The sequence below is a fragment of the Pogona vitticeps genome, chromosome 6, assembly GCF_051106095.1.
Source record: "Pogona vitticeps strain Pit_001003342236 chromosome 6, PviZW2.1, whole genome shotgun sequence".
Taxonomy (NCBI): Eukaryota; Metazoa; Chordata; class Lepidosauria; order Squamata; family Agamidae; genus Pogona; species Pogona vitticeps.
Genome location: NC_135788.1, coordinates 67,377,067 through 67,403,707, shown reverse-complemented (window position 1 = coordinate 67,403,707; position 26,641 = coordinate 67,377,067). Strand labels below are relative to the sequence as shown.

General features: G+C 40.1%; 1 protein-coding gene across 1 annotated transcript in view; it reads right to left on the bottom strand.

Moving 5' to 3' along the window:
- The window catches only part of DPY19L1 (dpy-19 like C-mannosyltransferase 1), a 79,571-nt gene that overhangs the window by 39,781 nt on the left and 13,149 nt on the right, over window positions 1–26,641 (bottom strand). The window contains exons 5-8 of the mRNA XM_020788160.3: window positions 25,236–25,373; window positions 21,160–21,280; window positions 12,903–12,996; window positions 2,321–2,378 (exon numbers count right to left, since the gene is read on the bottom strand). Of these exons, the coding sequence (XP_020643819.3) occupies window positions 2,321–2,378; window positions 12,903–12,996; window positions 21,160–21,280; window positions 25,236–25,373 (411 nt within the window). The remainder of the gene's footprint in view (window positions 1–2,320; window positions 2,379–12,902; window positions 12,997–21,159; window positions 21,281–25,235; window positions 25,374–26,641) is intronic.

Below are 26,641 nucleotides of genomic sequence, written 5' to 3'. Positions count from 1 at the left end.
AACAGGCGCATGGTCCGTGGATGCTCTTAGATTTATCTGTCACCAGAGTCCTAAATACAGATGGGACTTTCATATTTTTACGAAAGATGAAGAATACAAGGGAGGCTCTATTTTTATTGGTTTCATTTTGTTGCATCGGTTGTCAAATGGCAGCCTCTAAAACACATTCTCTAGTGCCTTGCCTTTGCTTTTTTGGAGTAATTCTTAAGGATACTTTTAGGGTTTTAATGCTAGAAAATATGAACAGGGAATCATGAAATGAATGGCTCCTTGTGAGATAGGGGGTGTGAAAAAGAACCTGCCAGCCTGTGTGCCGCCCCCTCTTCCCATCCCTCAGAATCAGGAGGCAGGGAAAAAGCAAGGAGAGAAGGAATGAAGAACCTGTTTTGGAAGAAAAGGCAAAAAAGGAGAAAGAAGAGGAGTAGTGGGCCAGAGGAGAGGAAAAGATATATAAAGGAGGAATGAAAAAGAAAGGAACAGAGGCAGGATGGACAGAGAGTAAAAAGGAGGAACAAAAAACATTGCCTGAATGGTGGGAATGGATAATTCAAAGAGTCCTTGGAGAGAGAGAGAAAGGAAAGAGAGAGAGCTAGCAGCCTGGGCAGAATGGAAACATGGAGTAGAGAAGTATGAGAAAACTCCACCCCAGGGTGGACCAAACCTTTCCCCGAGTCCTTGAATTGGTGGGCTGTCCAGAAGACAGAGGGAGAAGTGAAGTGAAGGGAGAGAGAACCTGTGCCACTGTCATCAAAGCTGCTGCCACCAGGTCCACGCCATAACTGATGCAGACCACCAAAACTGTTGGGCAGAAGGACCAAATGGAGAAAGAACTGTTGGGAGAAAGTCCTGGGAACCCTTTCCTCACCCCGTGGGAGGGAAAAGAGAAGTGGATGACTGAGACTATGGACCTATGTTAATAAATGTTGAGAGTTTAAAACAAAAGGTGAAGTTTGAAGCAGCTATCAGGGTGGTGGTGTAAAAGGGTGGGTGTCTTTAGAATCCTCACACTCCTTTTTGTGTCAAATGATAGGGCTGATACATGAAAAATATGAAAACAAAACAAAATGAAATAGGCATCCCCCAAATGAACCTAAAACAAAAGAAATACTGTATATAAATTTTCACCATGCATATCTCTAGTTCCAAATGGTTTCAGTGGTAAAGAACTTCTAGGTTTGGCAAGCACAGCAATTATGGAACAGAGATAACCTGGACATAGTGAACCACATCTTTGTAACCTTCATAAGACTAGAACATAGTCAGGAAGAGTAGTTTTAAGTTACAATGTATTTATTGAAATCATGATTTAAATCTGAGATATTTTATTTACTTGATTTGATTTCTACTCAAAATGGCACTCTTGCCTGCTATAAACCACATGTTCTCCATAACCTCCTTCCCCACATTGTTCCCACCTCCACAATAATGTTCACATAACCTTCCCCACATTGTTCCCACCTCCACAACATGTTCTCCATAACCTCCTTCCCCACATTGTTCCCACCACCTTCACAAACACTTCTAGTGCCTGAAAATGTGGACTTCAATGAAGGCTAAAGGCTAAAGGCACTGACTTTGTCTGTCCAACATTACAAAGGGTACCTAAATTTTCACCCTAAAGTCATCAGAATCATTCAAGAAAACTACACACCAATCCTCTGTTGTTAACAACAGAGCTGGAAGCCCTATTAACATGTATGTATTCCTGGACACACAAACTAAATTTGCAAGCTTCAAAATTTTCTGACTGCCTACTAGATCGAGTTACTAGGACATTACGCCCACAGAGGCTGACATAAAATGAAGCCCCCAGTCCAAGAACTGTTGGATTCTAATCACGAAACTTTTTGTAAAAGATTATGTGACTACTTTGTCACATAATATGGAAATAGAATTTATAACCTATATTCATAAATGACGTATCTGAGCTGCAAAATATTTTAAATTAAAACAATAATCACATAGGATTTTAGAAAAACAAAATAAAATGTAGTTTAATAATAATATTTTAAAAATTTCAAAATGTGAAAACCCAATGTTTTAAAAACAAGGCCCTTTGTGGGCCTTATTTCCAATGCTTTAAAAAACGTGTATCACAGTATGCATTATATATGGAGTTTTATAAAGAAGATCAGTATAAGTAAGGGAAGTAAGGGGATATTAACCAATAACTTTGGATGCTTCCAAATATTGGGATTCTTTTAAAGGCAGTTTCAGTTACATTTAATTTTTATGTAAAGGTTTATCAACACTACTCGTTTCAAATGCAAAATATCCGATTTCACATTATATAACTGATTGTAAAATCTGAATTACTTACCTCTCCATGGTTGAAAAAAAAGCATGCCACTGTAAGCAGACCACCAGATCTGCTTCCACTGTAGGAAGAGGGGACAAAGAAATGTAGCAATTTTGCAAGCATTAGAGGTAACATATTTTCTTTCACTTTATATTTCTTTCACTTTAAATACTACAGGCATGTATATATATATATATATATACAGTCCTGTGAAAAAGAAAGCATACCCTCATTGAAGTTTATGCTTTTACCTATGTCATCATAAAAATCATCTGATCCTTAGTAGGCTACCTGAAAATTAGGCACGTTTTTTTTTCTGTGTATACGCCCCCCCAATGAAGACAACAACCCCTTAATTTTGTCCCTTGCCGGAGGCAGAGCAGTAGTCAATGGGCAGCCGTGAGGGACGCCGCCCAATTGCCTCCTCCAGTGCGACTGGCCGGGGTTCACCTCCTGCTCATGTTGCTGCCTTGTCCCCTGCCCAAAGGGAAGCCGTGGGTGGCGCTGGAGGCGGCAATCCGGCGGCAGTGGCAGCAGTCAATAGGCAACAGAAAGAGGAGGCCGAGCACGGCTCCTTTGCCTCTGTCCCTGTCAGCTGCTACTGCTGCCTCCACCACTGGATCGCCTCCTCCAGCGCCACTTGCAGCAAGTTGCACTGGAGGAGGCGATCGGACGGCGGTGGCAGCAGCAGTCAGTGGGCAGCTGCAGGAGGCAGCCTAGTGCAGCTGGCTGCTTTGCCTCTAACTCCTTCCATGTATAAAACAACTCTCAATTTTTCCTCTAATGATTTTAGGGGAAAGTGTCATTTTATACATGGAAAAATACAGCAAATACAATCTCAGATGAACAACAACACCTGACATGTTACACTGCGTCATGATTTATTTAACAAAAATAAAGCCAAAAGGGAGAAGCCATGTGTGAAAAACCAAGTAAATGTTATAATTCAATACCTTGTAGCTTTAGCAGCCATAACTTGAAGTAATTGTTTTCTGCAGTACTTTATCAGTCTCTCACATCATGTACACTTTATGCAAATCTGTAAACTGCATACCACATCTGCATCATGTCACCGAGATGGGCTGACACCTTTTCACCCGGTTTCAGTCTGGATCTGTACAATCTCCTTGTCAAAAGGACTTTTCCAGCTGTAGTGTCCCAAACATACAGTACAAAACCAAGCATTTTTCAGAAGTAGCCACTGGACTGAAGGCCAGTAGCAGCCAAGAGATGAAACACCAGATCACTGGGACAAACTCGGATGTGGACTGAAAAGCAAGTCACTCTTTTAGTTCAGGCGCAGTCACGTGAGCAATAAAACCTGGGCTTGAATCGGGATTAGCATGCTTAAAATCTGTTTGAAAAAATCAAAACTACATGATGCACAATCAACCCCAAATCTGTGTGGCCACCAATTGAGTTATTTTGAATAGTTTTGCAGAGTCTTTTTAACACGATTTTGAAACTGATCTATTTTGCATCGCTTTGGCATTTGTGAACACATCTGTCATAATAAAAAACGTGCATCATGTTTTTCAGACTGCAGGGGGCCTGCATTACTTTTTTAAAATTTTCCTTTTTATTTGGAAATTAACACTGTATTGCTTAAGCAACGGCAAAGACAATAGGGCATCAGGAATTGACGAGGCCAAGGATCAGCAGTTACAGAAACCATGATACCGTACCAATCCGCAGGTATATGAAAATTGAAATTAAATGATGCCACGTAGCTTCCAGAAGCAGTTCACTACCCGAATTAAAATGAGAGTAAACATTTCCCAAAGGGCAAAGCAAAATCCACATGACTACAAATCAACTAACTGTGAGTAGACCATATCAGGATATTGTGGTGCATAACAGAGAATTTACTCTTTGTACATGAACCAGAGTGCATGAGTTCCTGACATTGAGTTATGGGCCCAGGGGCTACCCAGAACATTGCCAGAGCGTCCCAGAGTGCCCAAGCAGCGCCAAGTGACCTGTGGAGACATTGGTAAGTCACTGTGGATGTGAGAGGAACCTATCCAGAGGTGCTGGAAGTCTTGCCAGAGGTCCAGAGAGGTGAGCGTCCTTGTGTGTAAGCCCAGGAGTGATAGAGGATGGCTAGAAATGGAAACTGCATATTAATTAGCCAGCAGGCCAGCAGCTTCATGACTGGCAGAGGTTTCCCTATTGCAAGGCTAAATGCCAGTAATTATCTGCACTGGTCATTAAAAATTGAGATCCTTCTTGGAAAAGACCATTGATGGGAGATAGTGCAAGCTCCACCTGCTATCTTTGATGAAGAGCAGCAAGAAATGAGTGAAAAAGCACTTGCCAGCGTTATATTATGTCTGAAAGATAACCAGCTAGTTCATGCATGTGGGTTGACTTCTGTCTATGAGTGCTGGGAACCTATGAAGTATCTGTATGTTTGGGGCACTGCAGCTGGAAAAGTCCTTTTGACAAGGAGGTTGTACAGATCCAGACTGAAACCGGGTGAAAAGGTGTCAGCCCATCTCGGTGACATGATGCAGATGTGGTATGCAGTTTACAGATTTGCATAAAGTGTACATGATTCTCAGCTCCCGAGATGAGATGTTTGATTTGGTGGTAGCCAGTTTGGAATCAATGTCTGAAACAGATCTGTCTTCAAATTATGTAATTGGAAGGCTTCTTGATGAAGAGAAGGAACAGGAGGAGAGGAAACTTATTCTTAGCACAGCTGATAAGAATGTCTGCTCACAGCCAGAAAACAGTGAGCCAGTGCTGAAGAATGTGGGGGGAGCAGCCAGGAGATAAAGTCTTCTCTGTCCGGAGATGTTTTCGTGGTTGCTCCAGAAATCATTTACAGAGGTAATGCAAGCTGAGAGAAAAAGTCAGGACCAAGAGAAAAGAAAAGCTACAGAAAAGAGCATCTGTTGTTTTGTAAACTCCAGATGACAGCAAAGTGTCAACATGGATCCTGGGCAGTGGTGCTAATCAACATATCTGTAATAATAAAGAGTTGTTTCCTGTTTCAGGTCCAGCTCCAAAGGACTGGGTGGCTTTGGCAGATGGCCAGAATGCTTCAGTGGAAGGAGAAGGGACAGTGTTTGTTAATTCTCTCAATATATTTCCGAAGCAAGTTTTATATGTGAACACACTAGATTTTTCTCTGTTAAGTATTTCATATTTAGATGCTGAAAATTTTGTAATCATTTTCTCAAAAGGTATGTGTAAAATTTGTAAAAATGACAAGGTTTGTGGTCAAGGTAAAAATACAAATGGTTTTTATGTCATGCAGGAAAACATAAAAGATATAAGGGCACACACAACCTGGAATAAGCCACAGCATGACAAATATATATACCTGCTACACAGAAAATTAGGTCATGCCAGTTTTAAAGTGTTTGAGAAAGTGCCAAACATGGCTACAGGTCTTATGGTAAAGAATTGTGATAATTACTTCAACTGTGCCATGTGCAAAATCTCCAAGTCAAAGATCAGTCCCATAAACAGGGAGTTGCCAAAGAACTAAAAGACTTTTTGAACTTGTGCATGCAGACCTTATTGGTCCCGTAGCACTCACTATGGGAGGTTCACATTTTGTACTGGTGATTGCAGACTCCCACACAAGATTTGTTTTTGTGTATCTGCTGCAACACAAATCAGAAACATTTGAAAAGTTCAAATAATATGTAAACTTTGTTGAAAAGAAATACAATCACAAAGTGTGTCAGCTCCAGACTGACAGAGGGTCAGAATTTCTGGCGGCTAATTTTCAGAATAGCTAAGTAGAAAGGGTATAAGCCACAGAAAAGCATGTGCCTATTCACATCAGAATAGGGTTGCAGAAGCTATAATGGGAAGTTGCAAATCATGGAGGACTTCCTGTTCGCTGATTCAGGGATACATAACACGTTTCGTGGACAAGCCATTTTAACAACAAACTATTTGCTTAACAGGCTTTGGTCATCAGCTATTGACCAAACCCCATACTACATGTTGTATAACAAAAAGCCTTATTTGGGTCATTTAAAAATCTTTGTAGTGCATGAGTAAATATCCCAAAGGCATTAAGGAGAAAAGGAGGGAAAAAAGTCAGAAAGATGAAATTTCTGGGATATGATCAAACCTCCGAGGGATATAGATTCTTAGACTAGAATAACAAGCTGGTAATATCAAGTTCTGCTAGCTTTGCAGATCATGAAAATTGGCAGAGGGTTCATGCCAATCCTGAACTCTTGTTTCCTTTGTGTAGTTACTAGTAAATCAGCCAAACATGGTGAGACAGAGGTGTGCAGCCAAAGCCATTAGAATTTACAAGCTGAAGCTAGTACTAGTGAGGTTGAGTCATAACAGAGTGACTCAAGTGTTGAAATTAAAAAGGAAACAGAAATTAAAGAGGAACAAGTAGTGTTGAGGCATTCACAACATCCCACATGTGGGATACCACCTGAGAGATTTGTGGTTGGTAAAGTAAAAGCTCTGAATGTTAGGTTCAGTGAACCAGAAAGTTATTTGACGCAGTTAATCTTCCAAAGGCTCAAAGGAGTAAATGGGAACAAGCTATATGTGAAGAAAATGCAGAGTATGCATAAACACAAAGTGTTTACGGATACCACACTCCCAGAAAAGAAGAAACTCAGGCAAATGGAGAACCTGAGTACAAGGCTAGATTAATAGCACAAGGGCACACACAGAAATACCATATTTTTGCATGTATATGACCCCCCAATGTATAGGATGACCCCTAAGTTTTACCCTTGCCAGAGGCAGAGGAGCAGTCAATAGGCAGCAGTGAGAGGCAGCCGAGCGTGGCTACTCCTTTGCCTCTGTCTCTGCCTCCTGCTGCTGCTGAGCCAGCGAGTGGCACTGGAGGAGACTCCAGCAGCAGCAGGAGGCAGAGACAGAGGCAAAGAAGCAGCCATGCTTGGCCACCTCTTGCTGCTGCTGCCACCACCGCCAGATCGCCTCCTCCAGCTATTCTCTCCTTCAGGCAGGGGACAAGGTGGCAATGTGATCTGAAGGTAAGCCCTGGCAGGAGGAGGAGGCAATCGGACAGCAGCAGCAGGCAATGGGCAGCCGTGAGAGGTGGTCGAGCGCGGCTGCTCCTTTGCCTCCATCTCCGCCTCCTGCTGCTGCAGTGTCCTCCAGCGCCACTTCCTCTAATTATTTTAGAGGAAGTGTCATTTTATACATGGGAAAATTATATAGGGAAAAGTGTCATTTTATACACGGTAAATACAGTATATGGTCACACCCAGATATTACCGATGTTGTCAATATCAAATTCTGGTCATATGATCAAATTGGCAGATGTTATGACAAAGCCACCTCCTATGCAAAGGCACAATGAAATTGTAACAAGGCTTGGATTGGGTTCAGCACATGAGTAAATTGGAGGGGACTGTCAGGATATTGTGGCCCATAATAGAGAATTTACTCTTTGTACATGAACCAACGTGCATGAACCAGAGTGTTCTATTAGACATCCATTTTATAACAGGTGGTGCAGCCACAAGGTCAGTACATGTGGCTGATGACATCCTTGAAATGTGTATTGGGCATAATGTAATGTCTAGGAGAAGACATCAGGTGATGTGCTGGTGATTGGTTGTTCACACTATATAAGTGCTATGCACTATAGTGGAATTAGGAGCCTTGTACGGAGAGTTGCTGCATGAACTGCTGTCTGTTTATTTTATTGATAGTTGTATTTTTTACTCTGCTGACTAATGTACGTAGTTCTGCTGTACATATTTTGTAAATACACTGCTGATGAAGGAATCTACCATCTCTGTGAGTCTCTTTGCTGTTGACCTGGAAAACTAATTTGTCTCGGACCCATCTCCACACCCCAAATTCCTGACAGACCATCAGGACACAAAATGGCAAGCTCATTGTACTCAATAACAGAATATTAATTAGCAAATACATGTTACATAGCATCTGCTATATATGTTACATAGAATTTGCTATATATGCTGACTAAAATATATTGCTAAAGTATATACAATATATGCACATTTAGTCAGCAGAAAAATAAAAATCATTTACTTAAAATAATTCACCCTGCTTTTCTCCTTAAAAAGAACCCAAGGCACCTTCATCATTAAAACACAGTACTTAAAACTAACAACAGTGAGTACATAACTACTAAAAAGAATCAAACAAATACCATGCAAAAATGTAAGCAACACCAAAACACATTTAAACCAGTAAGGTACAATAATCCATTTAAACGCCACTCAAGCAGCCTGAAGACAAAGGTCTTCACCTGCTTGAGAAAGGACAGTAAAGATGGAGTCAACCTAGCTTTCCAAAGTATGAAAGGAGCAACAGAGAAGGCTGTTTCCCTGTACCCACCAAATACACGTGTGAAAGTGACGGGACTGGAGGAAAGGTGTATTGTGAGCAGGGCTCATAAATGGAGATGCAGTCCTTGAGATACCTTGGACCCAAGCCATTTAGGGCTTTATAGGTTAGCACTTTGAATTGTGCCCAGCAGCCAGTGGGGTAATGCAATCCCCGTGACCAGCCCCAGTTAGCAATCTGACTGCAGCATTTTGGACCTGCTGAAGTTTCCAGACAGTTTCCATAGGCAGCCCCGCATAGCGTTGCAGTAATCCAGCCAGGATGTAACTAAGACATGTCACCACGGTCATATCAGACCTTTCCAGGAATGGGTACAACTGCAGCACTCTTTTTAATTGTGCAAATGCAGACCTGGCCACTGCCAAAACCTGGGCATCCAGACTCAGAAATGAATCCAGAAGCAACCCCAAATTACATACCTCTGTATATAGTAAGTGTAATGCAGAGAAATTAACAAACACTGTAAAATTATACAGCTAACACTTTTCAAACACTGCCACCTAGGGGATTAATAAGCCCACAATTATAATCATACTAGGTTGGTAATCCTACTTTTGCTAACAATTACAAATCAAACAGATATTTTAAGTTAAACTGAGTAGCATCAATCTTGTTTTGTAATGGTCCCTACTTGATACCACAATTTCTGTCATCTTTAAATTTCCATTTGGGACCTTACACTAAGATAAATTTAAAAATTAAAATCCAAAATATTTTATTATCATAGGATAATTCTCAGCTGTGTAACATTCCCATCAATTATTATAATCTGACAGCAGAAAAAAATCAGGAAATAAAATTAATAAAGGTAATAAACTTCCAGACATTCATACAAATATGCTTCTAACAAAGTGCTCACTCAGAAATAGATCAATGAACTGCTGGTTTAAGTATCTGTCTGTGGGGCCAGAGGTTTGATTCCCCACTGTGCCTCCTTGACAGGGGCTGGACTTGATGATCTATAGGGGCCTTTCCAGTTCTGCAGTTCTATGATGATGGTGGTGATTTAACATGATTTACCCTTAAGTAAGCAAAGAACGCAACCTAAGTGGCAGAGACAGGTTTAAATAGCCATGGCATGGACAACAAAATGCATCACCATTCCTGCTGTGCTGGATGTTTGCCCTTCACAATGCTTTTGAAGTAGGATGGTAAATTTCTTTTCATCATTTTTAAGTGGTACTTACTTTGCAATAACGTGTGGTTTATGTGTCATAGTTTAAAAATTAAAACCTTCTATGTCATTTCAGACAACCTGAGTTCAAATGTAAATTTAATGATAGCATGAAGCTGCTACATAGCTAAATGATGTCTTCGCAGTCTGTGTTACATCCTCTCCTCTGGAAGTAGGCTGGAGAGCAACCCAGCTTTGATACAGTTGTCCCTTCCTATTTCGTACATTAGATTTTAAATACTATATTTAAAACTAGTTTAATTCCTCTTGTTTACAGCCTGATCAGCTATAAAGCAATAAAGTACTGTATATACATATAGCTAAATAAATTGAACTGATGTGCTAAATTTTTGTATTTTCTCTCTTCCCCCAGCTGCTAGCCATGCAGAATGGAGACCAGAGAGGAAAACATATCATTATATCAGTATGTGGTTTAGTGAATGGTAGCAGAGCCTGGAAAAACTGCCTTTTTAGATTACCACTCCTAGAATCCCCCACCAGCACACACACTGCTTCTCCTGTTCTAGAGTTTCAGGATTGCAACTTCAAAGAAAAAAAGACAGGAAATCCTTAGGTGATACATTTTTGTATCTGCCACAAAATGCACTGGCTCTTCTGTTTCACAGGGGAATCATGTAGAAAACTCTCTACCGGGAAAAGGATCTAGAATCTTTACTTTTCTCACCAGAAAGCTCAGTCCACCTCCTTTATGGCTGAAGTAACTGCTTGGCTCTGATTGACAATTCAGAGTACCTTCCATAGTCCAACAAAAACATAAAAAGCTATGTTGCCCTTGTACACAATCCAGTTACCCTGAATCAAGGATCTCTTTGACTGGCTCAGCAGCCTGCGAGTCAATATCCAAGCATCTACTGTACACCTGAGATATGACATCTGGGTTTGGAAAAAGCACCTTGTGCCTAAAACCGCTAAGGCAAAAGCAAAGCATGGTGAAATTGATCCCTGTACTTCTGGGAAACGTTGTGGCATAATTTGTAATCCAGTTTCTATGTGCCCCCTTGGGACTTTCGGAGCAGATTTTTTATTTCTTAAATAATGGGTGTTAGGCTGCTATGGGCAGGGGCACTCACTTGTAACTCCCCATTTGACATTCTAGCTTTAGACATATTCCTATGAATAGGCAAATGCCACTATTCATCTTTCATGAATCTTTCAAGCATGTATGGAAAAATCCACAACTCTTTAGAAATAGTTTAATTTAGTTTCAGTGTTTTTGAATACACTATTTTTATCTTTAGATCCCTGATAAAAATGTACAATTTAATTTTACTGCTTCAGAATTTATCATTCACTCCCATTATGTTTGACCCCGGAAAGATTTGTTATAGTAAGCATGTCCAGAGCCAAAATTCAGAAGCAAAACTACTGAAGTTAGAATCTGAGAATGTTGTATTGAATATCATCGCTAAGGCCTCTGTGAACACATAAAGCTCAAGACTACTTAACAAACCCCTCCCTGGAAGTCAGCCTTAGCTATAATTACCAAGCTACATGTTATCTACTTAAATACAAACATAATTCTCTTATTTAATAGCATTAATGTATGTTAATACTTCCATGCACGTAATACTTGAAGTAGGTAACAAGCATACAAATCTATTAAGCCAATGGTTCTCAACCTTGGGTCTCCAGGTGTTCTTGAACTAAAATTCACAGAACACTTAACCACTAGCTGTGCTGCCCAGGATTTCTGGGAGTTGTAATCCAAGAACATATGGGGAGCCAAAACTGAGAAACATTAAAAAGATAATTCTACAAATGGCCCAAAGATGAATTCAGATATACAGTGGTGCCTTGCAGGATGAATGCCTCGTGGGATGAAAAACCCGCAAGACAATTGGTTTTGGCGATCGTTATGGTGCCTGGCAAGACGGTTTCTTCTATGGCCATGCTTCGCAAGACGTCCCCCCACCCCCGAGGCCAATGCCTTGCAAGACAAATAAATTTAATTTGTCTTCTGAAGTTCCCATAGGGAACTGCACAAGGCGATTTTTTCGCAAGACAGCGATTCTCGTGGAACGAATTACATTCGTCTTGCGAGGCACCACTGTAATTAAATTTCTAAGAAATAGGGAAAATTCTCAAAATAAGTGACATACAAACAGAATTGCACTTAGAAGTACCAGAAAATTCTGCAGAACGTATTAACTAGAAATTATTTGCTTAGTTCTATTATTACGCAAAAATGCTTTTCATCATCCAGAAAGATTCCTTCAGTGTAATTTTTCAAACACGAAGTAATAAAAAGGTCACTTCACATTTAAAATGAGCTGCTTCAGTCTGATAAAAAAGGGAGTGAAATACAGTTCTTAAACTGAACTGAGAGCAAAATGCAGTTTGAGGCAAATGAAATGACACCTAACATTCTAGAGCTTGAATAAACTGAAGTTCAAAGTACATTTATGTTCAGAAACCCTAAAAACATGTACATTTTTTCATTAAACCAGATATTTTAAACATTGCCAAAAATGGTCAGACATTATCTTAATATATTGATAAGTGTTATATCTGCTTCTTTAGTCTTCTCTGAAATAAAACAGCTAGAACTGTGATTCTCACCCTCTAGTGCTACCTTCTGGATGAAAATCAGATCTCATGGAATGAGCCCTTTGCTAACAGAGAGCTCCCACGCACCTATAGAAACCTTCAGAGGAAGTAAGGTACAACCCAGGGTATTCTAGGGAAACATCAATCTTGAATTTCCAGATCGGCCCTCACAAGGAGCCTTAGGATCAAGCCCATTTCCTTCCACTGTAACTTATAGGACAGAAAGATTTACATAAATCCCGTCTGCTGGGTGGGAAAGGGCATCATATTCTATAACACAATTATCTTCTACCTTGGCTTGCAAGCAAACCAGCAAATTCCTGACCCCACTTAGGATTACATTGCAAGAGAACCATAGGAATAAATTCTAAGAAACTGTAATCACTGTCATGCTGAACTACAGTGCTTGAGAAGCAGCAAAGAGAAAGACACATATTTTCCAACATGCAGTATATATTTAAGAACTTAAATACCAGCAAATATTAATTTACCAAACTAAGCATTTCTTTTTCTGCATCTTACCTGAGATATGTACCATATAGGAAAAACACCGATATCATTAATCCATTCAGAAGAAACACTATAGCCACATAAAAAGAAGCAGGGTCTCCCAAACCTACCAAATACCAAATAACATTAAATTAAAATCACTATTTTGTGCTCTAGTTTTTAAAATCAATAATTTTCACTCGTCTAACATTTGTAAATTTTCATCTCATTCATGTGAATAAAGAGAGTTAAGCTCACTGAGACCATTTCCCCACTTTCACATTGCGTATTTGTTAATATTCTTGGTTCAGGCAGTTACAATGATGACAGCTGTTAATCCAGAAAAACATGGATACAAGGGGCTAGTTTCCAAGCTGAGCGGATTCACTGGATGAAGAGTATTTGTTGAACAAATGTTTAAACCCCAATGATTTAATGACTGTAGTCAAGATTAATATCTGATTTAGCCCAAGGGGAATAGAATTATGTAAACACTACATATAGTGCACATATGATATAAAAAAATAAATCTGTCAAGAATTACACTTTGTTGTTTCTACATTTAAGAGACTGCAATACTGTATAGACGTGAAGAGAAAACAAAAACAGATCTAGATGCACGACCCTGATTTGCCACCCATCCAACTACTCAAATATAAAAAGTATGAAGAAAGCTAATTCTCTAAGCAGGAATCTGGCAAGGCACAGGTCTTTCTCCTTACCCTATCTACCCCAACTTTCATGGATTGCTAAAAGATGCTGTCAGCCAAAATAGTCTGAGCTAAATACAGGAAGTGAAGAGAAAGATGTGTCTCCAAGCCAGTGAGTGACCTTGCCACACACATAGAAAAAGCCACTCCAACTATTGCAAGAGGGAATTAATCCAGATTACTCATCCACAGTGACTTCTGTCAAGGGCTTTGTAGTAGGAAAGTATAGTTTCTGCTCTGAAGATATTATTCCACTATGTCTATTGCTACAATAAATATTAAAGGGGACATCATGTTCACGCCAATTCATTCCATTTTTATGATTCTGAGTTTCCAAAGTGATGAAATAACCTTAGCTTTACATCCAAGCCATGTGATCAATTTGAAGAAAAAGCCTCAGACATATCTTGGTTCCAAAGTGCCTCAGCAAACAGCTTCCACTGTCTGCGCTTCCTAATGGTTTCAACAGCCAAGTCCTGGAAGATTTCAGTCTTGTCTCCTTCATACATCAATTCTTTTATGTTGTTTAATGCAAGGTGCACTGTTAATTTCACTGTATAACGAGTGAATCTTATAATATCTTGTCATCATGTTTCTTGCTTAGGACCCAACTGTGTGAACTCTTTCTGAATTTTCTGACATAATCTTTAAATCCAGACAGAGGTTTCAAATCCATTTCAAGACCATATCTCTCAAGTCCTCTCTTCTTTCCCCTTCTTTAAAATTCCTTATATGTAAGATTCAACAGTAATTACGTTTTTTTTCATTCATAACTTTATCTTTCAATATTCTTAATTCATTTTCCGTAACATCACTTTGAATCTGACAATGCTGGGCTAGCTCAAAAACATCATTAACAGTCTTCCCTATTTGTTTAATGTTAGTCTTTATTTCTGGCACTGCTTCTTTCAATCACATTAATGGAGCTTTCATATCTGTTTGCATTTATTTGTTTTAAAAGCTGTCTCATATCTTCATTGAGCTCACTAGCTAATTTGATTTTCTTTTGTCCCTCCCTTTCATCTTACCCATCACCATTTCAGGGTCCTCCAAAGACTGTACCAAATCACTTTGATCTTCTGCTTCTGAAGAGGTATCCCATCTACTTTGTCATGCCATCTTCTTTGATTTTTTCATTTTCACATTTATTTGTAAATATTACTTATCTATTTGCTGGGTTTCACATTTAATAGTATATTATAAGCAGGCTTCGTCTGGCAGAAGATGATAAGCAATCCAGCTATAATGTCACACTACTTTGCTGGACTAATTTTAAGAGTGAAGAAAACACTTGGAAGGACTGTAAACTAAATCACATTTATATAGTTAAGAAATAGCTTATATGGTTACCACATAGTTGCAAGACATTTCAAAGGTCATTATATTTATATATCTATATACTAAAATGTAGGCTGGGAGAGTAATGAACTTTTGTTATAGGAGTAGCAGTTCTTGGTCCAACAACTGCAACCCATATGGAACAGTTCATTTTAGTGAGCTGGAGGCTAGGTGACCTCAATGCCATCAGTTGAGTGGGGGAAGAAGGGAGAAAAGATGCAGGTTGTGGAGAATGAGGAAGGAAGAGGGGGGTAGAGGGGAGAAGAAGGTTATGCAGACAATTCTGTTTTGCAGTACAAGCAGTTAACATCATTTAATATACTCTACTTAAGATGAGCACAGTTAACAAATTTAATGGGTTAGGCAACTTAAATATAATTTCTTTCAACACAAATGGTTTGGGTTCCCCATCAAAGCAATGCAGAATTATGCAGACTATTCATAAGTTGGGTATTGACTTGTTATTACTACAAGAAACACATCATAAAAAGCTAGGGCAATATATTATAAAGCATCCGTCTCTAGGAGAGCAATTTAGTGCAAAAGGAACAAACAAATCTAGGCAGGTAGCAACAATTTTCATGAAAATTTCTAAATTTTAAGTGGTAGATCAGCTATCTTGATGACAGATATATATTGGTAACAGGGAGAGTAGGAAATAGATTGATATACCGTATTTTTCGCTCCATAAGACACACCTTTCCATAAGACGCACCAATTTTTTAGGAGAAAAAAACAGGAAAATATAATCTGTTTTCTTCGCTCCATAAGACACACAGACTTTCCACCCCCCTGTTTTGTGGGGGAAAGTGCGTCTTATGGTGCGAAAAATACGGTAACTATTAGCTCATACAGGCAAGGCAAAATCTATGGAAACTTTTAAGAAAGGCTAGGCAGTTTACATGAGGAGAAATTGTCCTGAGAGGAGATATTGTGTTTTGAATATAAAAAGGGATACATAATCAAAAACTAGGAAAATGTCTGCTAGAATTGGAAACTTACTGACAAAGGAAGGTTTAATTGATGGGTGGATTAAATCCAAATGGTAGAGACCACATTTCCCCCCACCGCCCCAAATATTTAACTTATTCAAAGATAGACCACATATTTATTTCAGAATCACTTGCACCACTATTAGCTAAGGTAGATTTTGCTCCTATATTAACATCTGACCATGCCCTAATGAAAGTCCAGTGGGCTAATAATATTCCAATGAAGCCTAAGATTTGGAAGCTAAGTTCTAGCATATTCAAACCCACAAATCATTGAGAAAATTAAAAACAGACATCAAGTTTTTGAATGAAACAAATGATAAATGGGTAGTTTGAGGCAAACACTTCCCCATTCCATGGCCTTCCTCATTCCATCACCTGCAAGTCTGAAGCCCACCAGGACATACCTGCTTTACTAGCCAACTTTCTAAATGCAGCTTCATGACTGGTAAAGAGATGAAACACCTCTAAATTGCTGATTGGTGGAATTGTTGCTATCCTTCTCCCTCCTGTCCAAATATACTATAAAAGCTGTAGGCAAACTCCTTTGTCTTTGTATATCTTCGTATTGCACTGAGTGTACCTCTATGAGGAATAAATGATTTTTGCTACCTCACTCCCAATCCATTGTCCTGCCACAACTCCACTAATGAACCTCTAAGTATGATTAGGCCACACAAGAAGACAGAAATGTATAATAGATCAAGAAGAAAAAAAGAGAAATGGGTTGCAAGAACAGTTAGAAGCTAAAATAAAGAGACTATCAGAGGAACATAAAATCAGTCTCTAATAAAATATACACTGAATTGACAAGAACGAAAGCAGAACCAGAAGACTTATATACGAGCAAAACTGTGAGCCACTCCTGCCATGAAGAGAGGGTGTCTTTGCAGATGAGAAGCTTTATTAAAGTGAGGAAAGGGAGAAAATAACTTGCACCAAAAGTCTTTTACAGAATTGGATCCAGCTTAACTTTGAACAGAAATAGCCTTTGGCAGACCCAGGCCATGACAGGCAGTGGATATGTAGCCCTTTGCAGACCTAGGACCTCCTGGGCTGCTAACAGAATAGTTCTTAGCAGGATCAGGCCCCTCCGGGCCAGGCTCAACACAGTTCTTATCAGACCAGGCTCTGTTGGGCAAGGGAAGGAAGAAGGCCTTGTGGACTCAGGCCCTCCTGGGCAAGTAGACAAGTCCCCAACCAGATCCAGCTCCTCCAATGGCCCAGGTCCAACATGTCAACACAGTTTTATGGGTGCCAGTGAGTTACTTCACTCCCAAAGTTATTAAGTCCAGCTTGTTCAGAATATCTCTGAAGGAAAACCACCAGGACTTTGCAGGCAGGAGGCACACTGACCTTCTGAAGCCAAACCCCTAGTCCTTGGTCCCTGACAGGAGGAGCATTCCTATTTACCCCCTCAAGGGCACCACAACCAAAGGCAATGCAGAAATTGCTTCAGGAGATGGTTGGGTGCAGGGCATGGAGGCAGAAACGCTGAGTGTGGTAACTGGAGAGTCAGGGCTCAAGACAGGAGGGCAGGGGACTTTGCCGGTGTTTGTCCCCAGCAGCACCCAGCGTCTCTCTAGTTTTCCAGGCGCCTTGGCTCTTGGAGCCTTGCCCTGTCTCGTCTTACCCTGTCAGTTTATTTAGGCGCTGCAGCCAGATCCCTTTGCAGCCAGATCCCTCAATCGCAGCCCAGTCTTCAGCATCTTGCCAGTGCTCTTCCCCTTCTGAGTCTTCTGACTTGCCTTTTATCTCTAGCTCAGCCATCCCCACAGTTGTGTTCTCCCTAGTCTCACTCCAGGATCCATGTGTAGCACACTGAGAAAGTGCACCTGCCATGCTGGACAAAGTAGTCCGCCCATTATGCCAGCCAGTTGCGACTGGGGCAGGCTCACAAAAACCCAAGCAGCAATGAACTATTTAAGGAGGAACTATTATGAATACGGAAATAAAAACCCTACTTTTTTATCATATGCAGTAAACAGGAAGGCTGTTAAAATTGCTTCTATAAAAACATACATAAGATAATGATAACATCACAGTGCCAGTTATCTACAACTTTTAAGGAATACAAAGAACTGCATGCAACAGAAACAATATCAGATATAGTTATTAAAACATTTCTAAACTTGTTTTCAATTACCTCAATCTCAGAAGTGCATAAACTTCAACCTAATTCTCCAATAACTCTTACTGAAATAAAAACAGCTATTAAAAAACTCAAGAAAGAGAAAACACCAAGGATTTACAGCTTGTAGATCTAAGATTTTTCTACCACACACCTTTTAAAAATGAATAATATATTAACTGGAGAGAAAATATCTGAGTTCTGGAAATTAGCTAGAATAATATCTATCCCCAAATCTGAAAAAGATCTTACTCTCCCATCTGCATATAAGCCAATTACGTTAGAAAATCAAGATCAAAAGATTTTCTCATCTATCTTGGGACAGAGGTTGAATAGTTTATTATAAGCGACACCCAAACAGATCAATATAGCTTTATGCCAGGTAGGCAAATGTCTGATGCAATTTATAGAGTATTACTCTACATATAGCTACACTAAAGAAACAGAAAGTGGAAATACTTTCACTTGATGCACTAAAAGCATCTGATAGTGTGGGATGGAGGTATATTTGACCTTATGGAAAAGATGAATATGAGTGAAATATTTAGTATAGTTCTAAAAAACTCTGTATGAAGAGGCACATGCCACAGTTATGATTAATGAAGCAGAATCTGAGAAATCTGAGTTACATAGGTGAACAAGACAAGGGGATCCTTCATCCCCTATAACAGCGATGGCAAACCTATGGTACGCGTGCCACAGCTGGCATGCAGAGCCATTTCTGCACGCAAGCCATAAGTCACTGGATCGCTCCTCCCCCCCAACCAAACCTAAGGAGGTGGCTGGAGCTGCGGTGCTGGCACTTCTACAGGTGGCGGGCCAGGATCCAGAGCAGCTGGTGCTGGCGACGGATCCTAAGTGGGGTCTGAAGGCACCTCCTTCCACTGCCACTTTAGGTTTTGCCGCCACCCGCTAATTTTGTTTTGTTTTTCAGTTTGGGCACTCGGGCCCAAAAAGGTTTGCCGCCACTGCCCTATAATATTCACTCTGGTCATTCAAACACTGACAACATGCTTTTCTTGTTTAAGCATCTATTTAAAAACACAGCGCCATTAAAACAAATATTGAAAAACGTCAACTGCCATACAGTCAGATACAAATTAGTATTTTTAAAATCAATTTAAATCACTATTTAAATCAATGTGATTTAAATCAAATCCACCCTGCATACAGGATAAAAAAATCAACCATAGAAATCTAAACCGCAGTGTAAATGCTCCTTGAGAATAAAAAGAAATTAAAGCAAGGCCTAAACTAGAACTTTGCTATTCTAGTTTTTAATATCAAAGAATCTGTCTAGCAAAAATTATAAATCGAAACATTAAAAATTTATAAGACTATCTTTATTTCCACAAAAGAAAAAAATCTTTGTTAGGTAGACTTGTGAACTCTTATATTACCAAATTTTTATTTCTATTCAAAAATGTACCTTTCAAATAGGAAATGAAAAAAAATTAAGTTCTGGCAAAAAGTTTTTAGAAACATTTACAGGAGGGAATGGTATAACCCTAAGATTTATAAATAGTGTAAAATATAGACCAACCATAAGAGAGGGATTGGCTATATCATTCTTATCAAATTATTATAAAGCTTTTCAAACAGCCCAGGCTGTTAAAAAAATGAACAAGACCCTGTACTAGACTCAACTGGAAGGACCTGGGGATATCTGTGCTGTCAACTCTTACACATAGCTGAACTGCCAAGAAATAGGGCTAAATTACAGAATCCTTTTACTAATGAATTAATTTGTACATATGGCATAAATATATGAATGTCTTGGCGTCTCCAGTATTTCCAGTTCTGAAACATCCTAATTTTAAATTTCAAAATAAGGATGCACAATTTAAACACTGGGAAGAAATTGGAATTTATATAACTTTATATAAGAGGACAACCAATTTCAATTAAAAGAAAAAACTTCTCAAATAAATACTAATTGGCTCCTATTAAATCAAATAAAAAAAATCTCCTGCCCAATACATCAGGTTCTATTAGAGCTCACAATACTAAAAAACTATTGTATAGAAAATGATTTTAATTTTAAAAAGAGGATTCATCTCAGTAATTTATAAAACCATTAATAATGAAGACTGTGATAATTATATGGGAGTTAAGGCAGTTTGAGAAATGAAACTAAATATTGCTATATCAGAAGATTCTTGAAAAAAGTAATGACTACACACTCTTATAAATCAGTAGTGACCAAGTCTAAGGAAATGGTATTAAAACAGTTCATGGAATGGCATTTGCATCCTATCAAACTTCCTAAAATCAATAAGGATATACCAGACATGTGTTGGAGAAATTGTGGTTCCAAAGGATCACTGAAATAAATGTGGATCTCCTGTCTGAAAGTTAAATCATTCTGGCATTGTATAAAAGAATGGTTGGGCAAGCTAATGTAATAGGAAATAGCTCCTAATGAAAATTTACTATTGTGTTCATTATTTATTGGAGAGAATGATAATTTAGTTGAGAAAGAGTTGCTGGCAATTCTTGTACAGGCTGTAAGAACGGAACTGCCCGAAGATGGGAAAATGCTCAAAGATTCTACTTCCAAAGGTATCTGGACAGAATATGGGCAACAGCACAAATGAAATATTGACTACTCATCTCAAAAAGAGAAATAAAAAAAGATTTTTTAATTAAAACTTGGCACTCTTTGTTAGTTTTTTGTTCAGAATTAAATAGAGAGGATGACATTTTGAAAAGTCATCTGGAATGCTAGCCCGTTGTCATTTAAGTTTGATAGAATGGATCTATCAAGGGACTACAGCAGGGGTCTCCAAAAGTTTCAGCTGGAGGGCCACATCATATATGTTCCACATTTTTGAGGGTTGAAAGAAAATGTGCACGTACATGCGTACTCCCACCTACCTGCCAGCTGGACTGGATAAAACGGCAAGGTGGGCCAGAGTTTGGAGACTCCAGACTACAGGACTGGATTGTATTATTTGGACTGTTAAATATATGTGATTGTATTGATAACTGGGTTATAAAAATACAATAAAAACTTGCATTTAAAAAAATAAATAAGAAAAGGGCCTTGGTAAACCATGTGCTATCATTTCACACTATGGATTTTTTAACATCCAAAACACACAAGAAGCAACACCCACCTTCGCAGCTTTCCACTGGGCTGATATCTTCTCCCCTATTCACATTCCAACAGTGTTGTGTCTTAATACCGGCAGCATCCATTATTCCCGTATACATGCGGTACCAGTTTGCAAGTACAATCTGTGCAGAAAATAGGATTATAACTTCAAAAGAGGAACTCTGCATAATATTATCTCACTGACTAAAGAGGCTGATATGTGGTTATTCACTAATACACTGGAACCTCTACTTACAAACTTAATCCGCCCCAGAAGATGTTCGTTAGTTCAAACGTTCGTAAGTAGAAGCAAAAGTTCCCATAGGAATGCAATGAAAACCAATTAATCCGTTCCAGCTGTTTTTGCTGCTTATGCAGAGGTGCCGTTCATAAGTTGAAGCATTAGTTCCCATAAGAACTAATGCAAAGCCGGTTAATCCGTCCTCTACCACTAGGGGGAGAATTTTTCTTCTTTTGACCTAAGATGAACTTAGGTCAAAAAAAGGGCAGGAAAGGCGGGAGGGAACACCTTCTAAATAGAACACCTTTAAAAACAAGCATCTTTTAAACAAAACCAAACACCTTTTATGTTAAAAAAAGACAGGAGAACGCTTTTTAAACAGAACACCTTTAAAAAAGCCACAGAATCCAGCAAGCATTATTCCAGTACAGAAGTCCTCATCACAAAAAGAGAGTCTAAACTGCATTTTACAGTTTGGCTGCATCAACAGCCAGCACAGCCCCTCACAGAATATTTTCTGATTTTAAGAAAAAAAGATTATGGAGTCTAAACAAGGGGGGGGGGTAGAGAGTTGAGTCTAAACTCCATTTTAAAGCCTGCTTGCACCAACAATCAGCAACCATTATTCCAGCACAGAACTCCTCATCACAAAAGGAGAGCATTGGGGAGGGGGACACCTGAGTCTAAACTCCATTTTAAAGCCTGCCTGCCTACATCTACAACCACCACAGCCCCTCACAGAATATTTTCTGATTTTAAAACAGACTTCAAAGCCATATTTTAACCACAAATTTTAAAACTAAAATCTACACTGCGACCCATCAGAGCACACAAACATAACCCCCTACCCCCCAAGCTGCAAAAACCCCTGTACAGTATAGTAAATACAGTGTACTCACCCAGAACAGGCAGTCTGTTTTAAAAAGATAGTCAAAAACCCAAAAATCAAAAATTTAAAAAAGCCCCCAAAATACAGTCCGTACAGTACCGTACCAGGCAGTATCAGGCAGTCTGAAGACTCTCTCCCTATCCACTCTCTAACCCCTTGGACGAGCGAGGCAGCAGACAAGCACCCTCTTCCCTGGCCAACAGTTAACTGAAAGTTCAAATTTTGTGCTTTCCATGCCTCCCCCGTGTTTTTCTCGTTAGTACATTGAAGCTCCATTTGCAAGTGCAGTGGTGCCTCGCTTAGCGAGGTTAATCCGTTCCGGATTAACCCTCGCTCAGCGAATCCACTGTTAAGTGAAACAAAAAAGTCCATAGGAACGTATTAAAACTGATTTAATACGTTCCTATGGACTTAAAACTCACCGTTCTGCGAGTTTTCTCCATTGCGGCGGCCATTTTGGATGCCTCGTTAGCGAGGCAAAACAGCGGTCGCCATTTTGTTTTAGCGGCGGCCATTTTGGAACCGCCGATCAGCTGTTCGCTATGCTTTGATCGCGTCCACGCGATCATCGCATAGCGAAAAAAGCCCATAGGGGCCATCGCTGAGCGAATGCTCCAGCGATGGCCCGGGACCCATCGTTGTGTGGATTCATCGCATAGCGAAGCGTTCGCTATGCGAGGCACCACTGTAAAAGCAAAATTTTGCAAATGGAGCTGTTCGTAAGTTGAAATGTTCGTAGATAAGGACGTTCGTAAGTAGAGGTTCCACTCTATCCGGCTTGAGTAAGATACAGTGGTGCCTTGACTTACGAACGCCCTGACCTGCGAACAATTTGACATACAGACAGCTCCGGCCACAAGTCAAAGCAAAATTTTGTGGCCAGAGCTTTGACCTACCAACAGAAAAAAGGCAGGGGAAACGGACGGAAATTTCAAATTTCTAACTGTAGGTGGTGAAAGAGGCTGCTTCTTAGTAGCTCTTTCACCTCAACAGTTAGGAAAAGGTGGCAGAGGAAAGCCAAGTAGGCTCCCAGAGGGCTATGGGGGGTGGCAATTTCGGTCCTGGTGGCCCTGCGCCGCAGTGGAGGGAGGCTGGGAAGGGTACGGGAGGTCAAGGGGGGGTGGCAGTTTTGGCCCCGGTGGACCCACGCCGTGGAGGAGGGAGGCTGGGAAGGATCTGGGAGGGCAAGGGGGTGGCAGTTTTGACCCTCTCGGACCCTTCCCAGCCTTCCTCCACCCCCGCACAGGCCCACTGGAGTTAAAACCACCACCCCTTGCCCTCCCAGACCCTTTCCAGCCTTCCTGTACCCCCACACAGGCCCAGTGGGGCCAAAACCACGGGGTCTGTACACGCTGCTCACTTCCAGGCTAGGCTCCAGGAAGCAGAGCCCGGCTGGGAAGCGAGCACCATGGACGGACCCCATGCCGGGATAGGAACCCAGCCAGGAGGCCATTTGAATTTTCTGGGCTCCTGCCTCCCGCCGCGGGGTCTGCTTCCTGGCCGGGTTTCAGGAAGCAGAGCCCGGCTGGGAAGCGAGGACCCATCCTGGCTGGCCAGCAGCAGCAGAGCCCAGGCCAGGCAGCTGTGGATGTAAGGTCCTTTTCTTTTTTAAAAAACTGTTCTGGGCTGGTTTTGGAGGGTGGGTTTGGACTGGGGGGGGTGTTATTGCTGTTTTGTTTTTGGATTTGTGTGTGGGTTTTTTTGTAGTCCCAGAGTGGGACTTGCTGTTTATTTTTTATTATTATTATTATTATTTGAAATGCTGGAACGGATTAATCCCATTCCCATGCATTTCAATGGGAAATGGTGCTTTGACCTACAAACATTTTGACTTACAAGTGTCATTCCGATACGGATTAAGTTCATAAGTCAAGGCATCACTGTACTATTGTCTCTCAAGACACCTCATTTTAACTTTCCAGTATTTGTAACATGATCATACTATACCACACAAAGGCACACACATACAGTACACACAAATAGTGTACTCCAGGCCTTTTTTTAAAAAAATGATATTGAGTCAGGCATTGCCCAGAAGACTAGGTGGTAGTGAAAATGGCAATCGTACATTCACCCCTCTCTTCTGATACCGAAGAAAAATTCATCTAAGTTCTGACATGAACATGCTCAGCTTTTACTCACAGCACATTAGTTTATGCAGGTATTACAACCTTTACCTTCTTCAACACATAACCATAGGAGTTCCTGGTCACATCTGCTTCAGTTGTCTCTTACATAACATAGAAAATAATGTTTGAAAAGAAACATCTGCTCTCCTGGAGGCAGTCTGTGCAAGGAAGAATCTTGAAAAATCAGGGATCTTGCCCATATGGAAAAAAAACTCAGTGCAAAACGAAACATCTCCTTTTCAAGTCAACCACTTTCTATGTAAGGAAAGCAAGGACATGGGGTGGATTTACACCACCACTTTTTGAATGAGGAATAAACGCTAGCTGAAATCCTGTAAGACAGCTTCCACCTGTGCAACAGGAATGTTAGCAGCAGCAAACTGCCGCTGAGTATAAATTTTCTTCTTCAATTTTAGGATGCCAAACTGACTTTGTCTTATTGTATGCAAGCCATGCCCACTCCAAAACAAAAATGATATTATTCTTGCTCCCTAGGCAGAACTGCAAAACAGGAACCAGAAATGACACTAATATTATTCTTTGCACTGGAGGGAGGACAAGCTTACTACAGAGTGTTTCTTTCAAGTGGCCTCTAGATGCTACTAGAGTGCAGTTCCCATTGTCCCTCACCAGTGGCAGAACTAGCTAAGACTGAGAAGACCTCCACCATTGTTCTGAATACATCTGTTAGAAACCCCACTGATTCTATGCTTATTCTTCAGAAAGGGTGTTTCATTCTGTACAGAAAGTATCATTCATTTAAATAAGATTTATGTATTCCATTACATGATGGAATTAAGCTTCAGACAAAAGCAGTACTACATTTAAAAAAGACTTACCTCTGGATAGAGATTAAACCTCTTCAGTGTATTGATTGTAGCAGGATATTCAGTCAGATTGTCATTCATTATCATCCAGACACCATTAAAAAAGGATGGTGCTTCAATGATGGTCTTGAAATAGGAGTAATAAAGACCCTGGAGTATAAATTTAAGTGATGATAATTAGCAAAGATCCCTCACAACAACTATTTTAATAGCAAAAAAAACAAACAAACTACTAATTATAACTATCAGGTTATATGTATTAACTTCAGTCCCACTGAACCTGTAACTCAATTATGGAACTTCTAGTCAAAAGGCACCTAAAAAGATGGTTGTGGGTTTTTCAGGCTCTTTGGCCATGTTCTGAAGGTTTTTCTTCCTATCGTTTCGCCAGTCTCTGTGGCCAGCATCTTCAGAGGACAGGAGTCAGAACTCTGTCTGTGCTCTGGTGTACTCCTGTCCTTTGAAGATGCCGGCCACAGAGACTGGTGAAACATTAGGAAGAAAAACCTTAAGAACACAGCCAAACAGCCCAGAAAGCCCACAACAACCATCAGATCCCAGCCATGAAAGCCTTCGAGAATGCACCTAAAAAGGTCACCTGGAGGAGTCAATTTAAACTGAAAAGGGGCCAACTCAATGGAGTAAACAACAAAATGCCCCTAAGAAGAATGATGTCAATTACAGTAACACATGCCAATTTCTCCTAGAGTTTAAAATCAAATAACTTAATGTTTACAGTGGACCCTCTACTTACAGAATTAATCCGTATTGAAATGGTGGCTGCAGGTCGAAAAGTCTGTAGGTCAAATCTCCATTGATCTACAATACATTGAAAACTGATTAATCAGTAACCGGCCATTTTTGTTTCATTTTGGTTTTTTTCTGGTCTGTAGGTAGATTCTCCGGCTGCAAGTCAAACCTAAATTTTGCAGCCAGAGAAGTCTGTAACTCAAAAAGTCTGTAAGTCGAGCCATCTGTAAGTCGAGGGTCCACTGTAATTTAATAAATTAAAAACTTCATTCATGAATGTTAATCTAACTCATATTAGGCTTTGGGTCCTCTAACTAAAATTGTAACTAGAGACATTTTGTACCAACATTACAAGATCTGGAAATTATTGAAAACTATTCTCACTCCAGCATAACACTGTGTTGGTATTGTAGCTGTGTCCCTAGACTAAAATAGGACTGGATATGGTCTTATTCGACTCCTCCCTCACGACACCCTTTCTCCATCCTATTTTTTTAACTCTTCTGCCAACAAAATTTAGCCAGCAAAGCAGTTCTGCCATTCCAAGATCAGCCCACAGAATAGGCTTGTGATTGCTCCTAGCCCTACACAACTAATGCACTTTTTACACTGTCTATCTCAATCCAACTAATTATTTTGTCTGATAGCCTAAGTCACTGACAAACAAT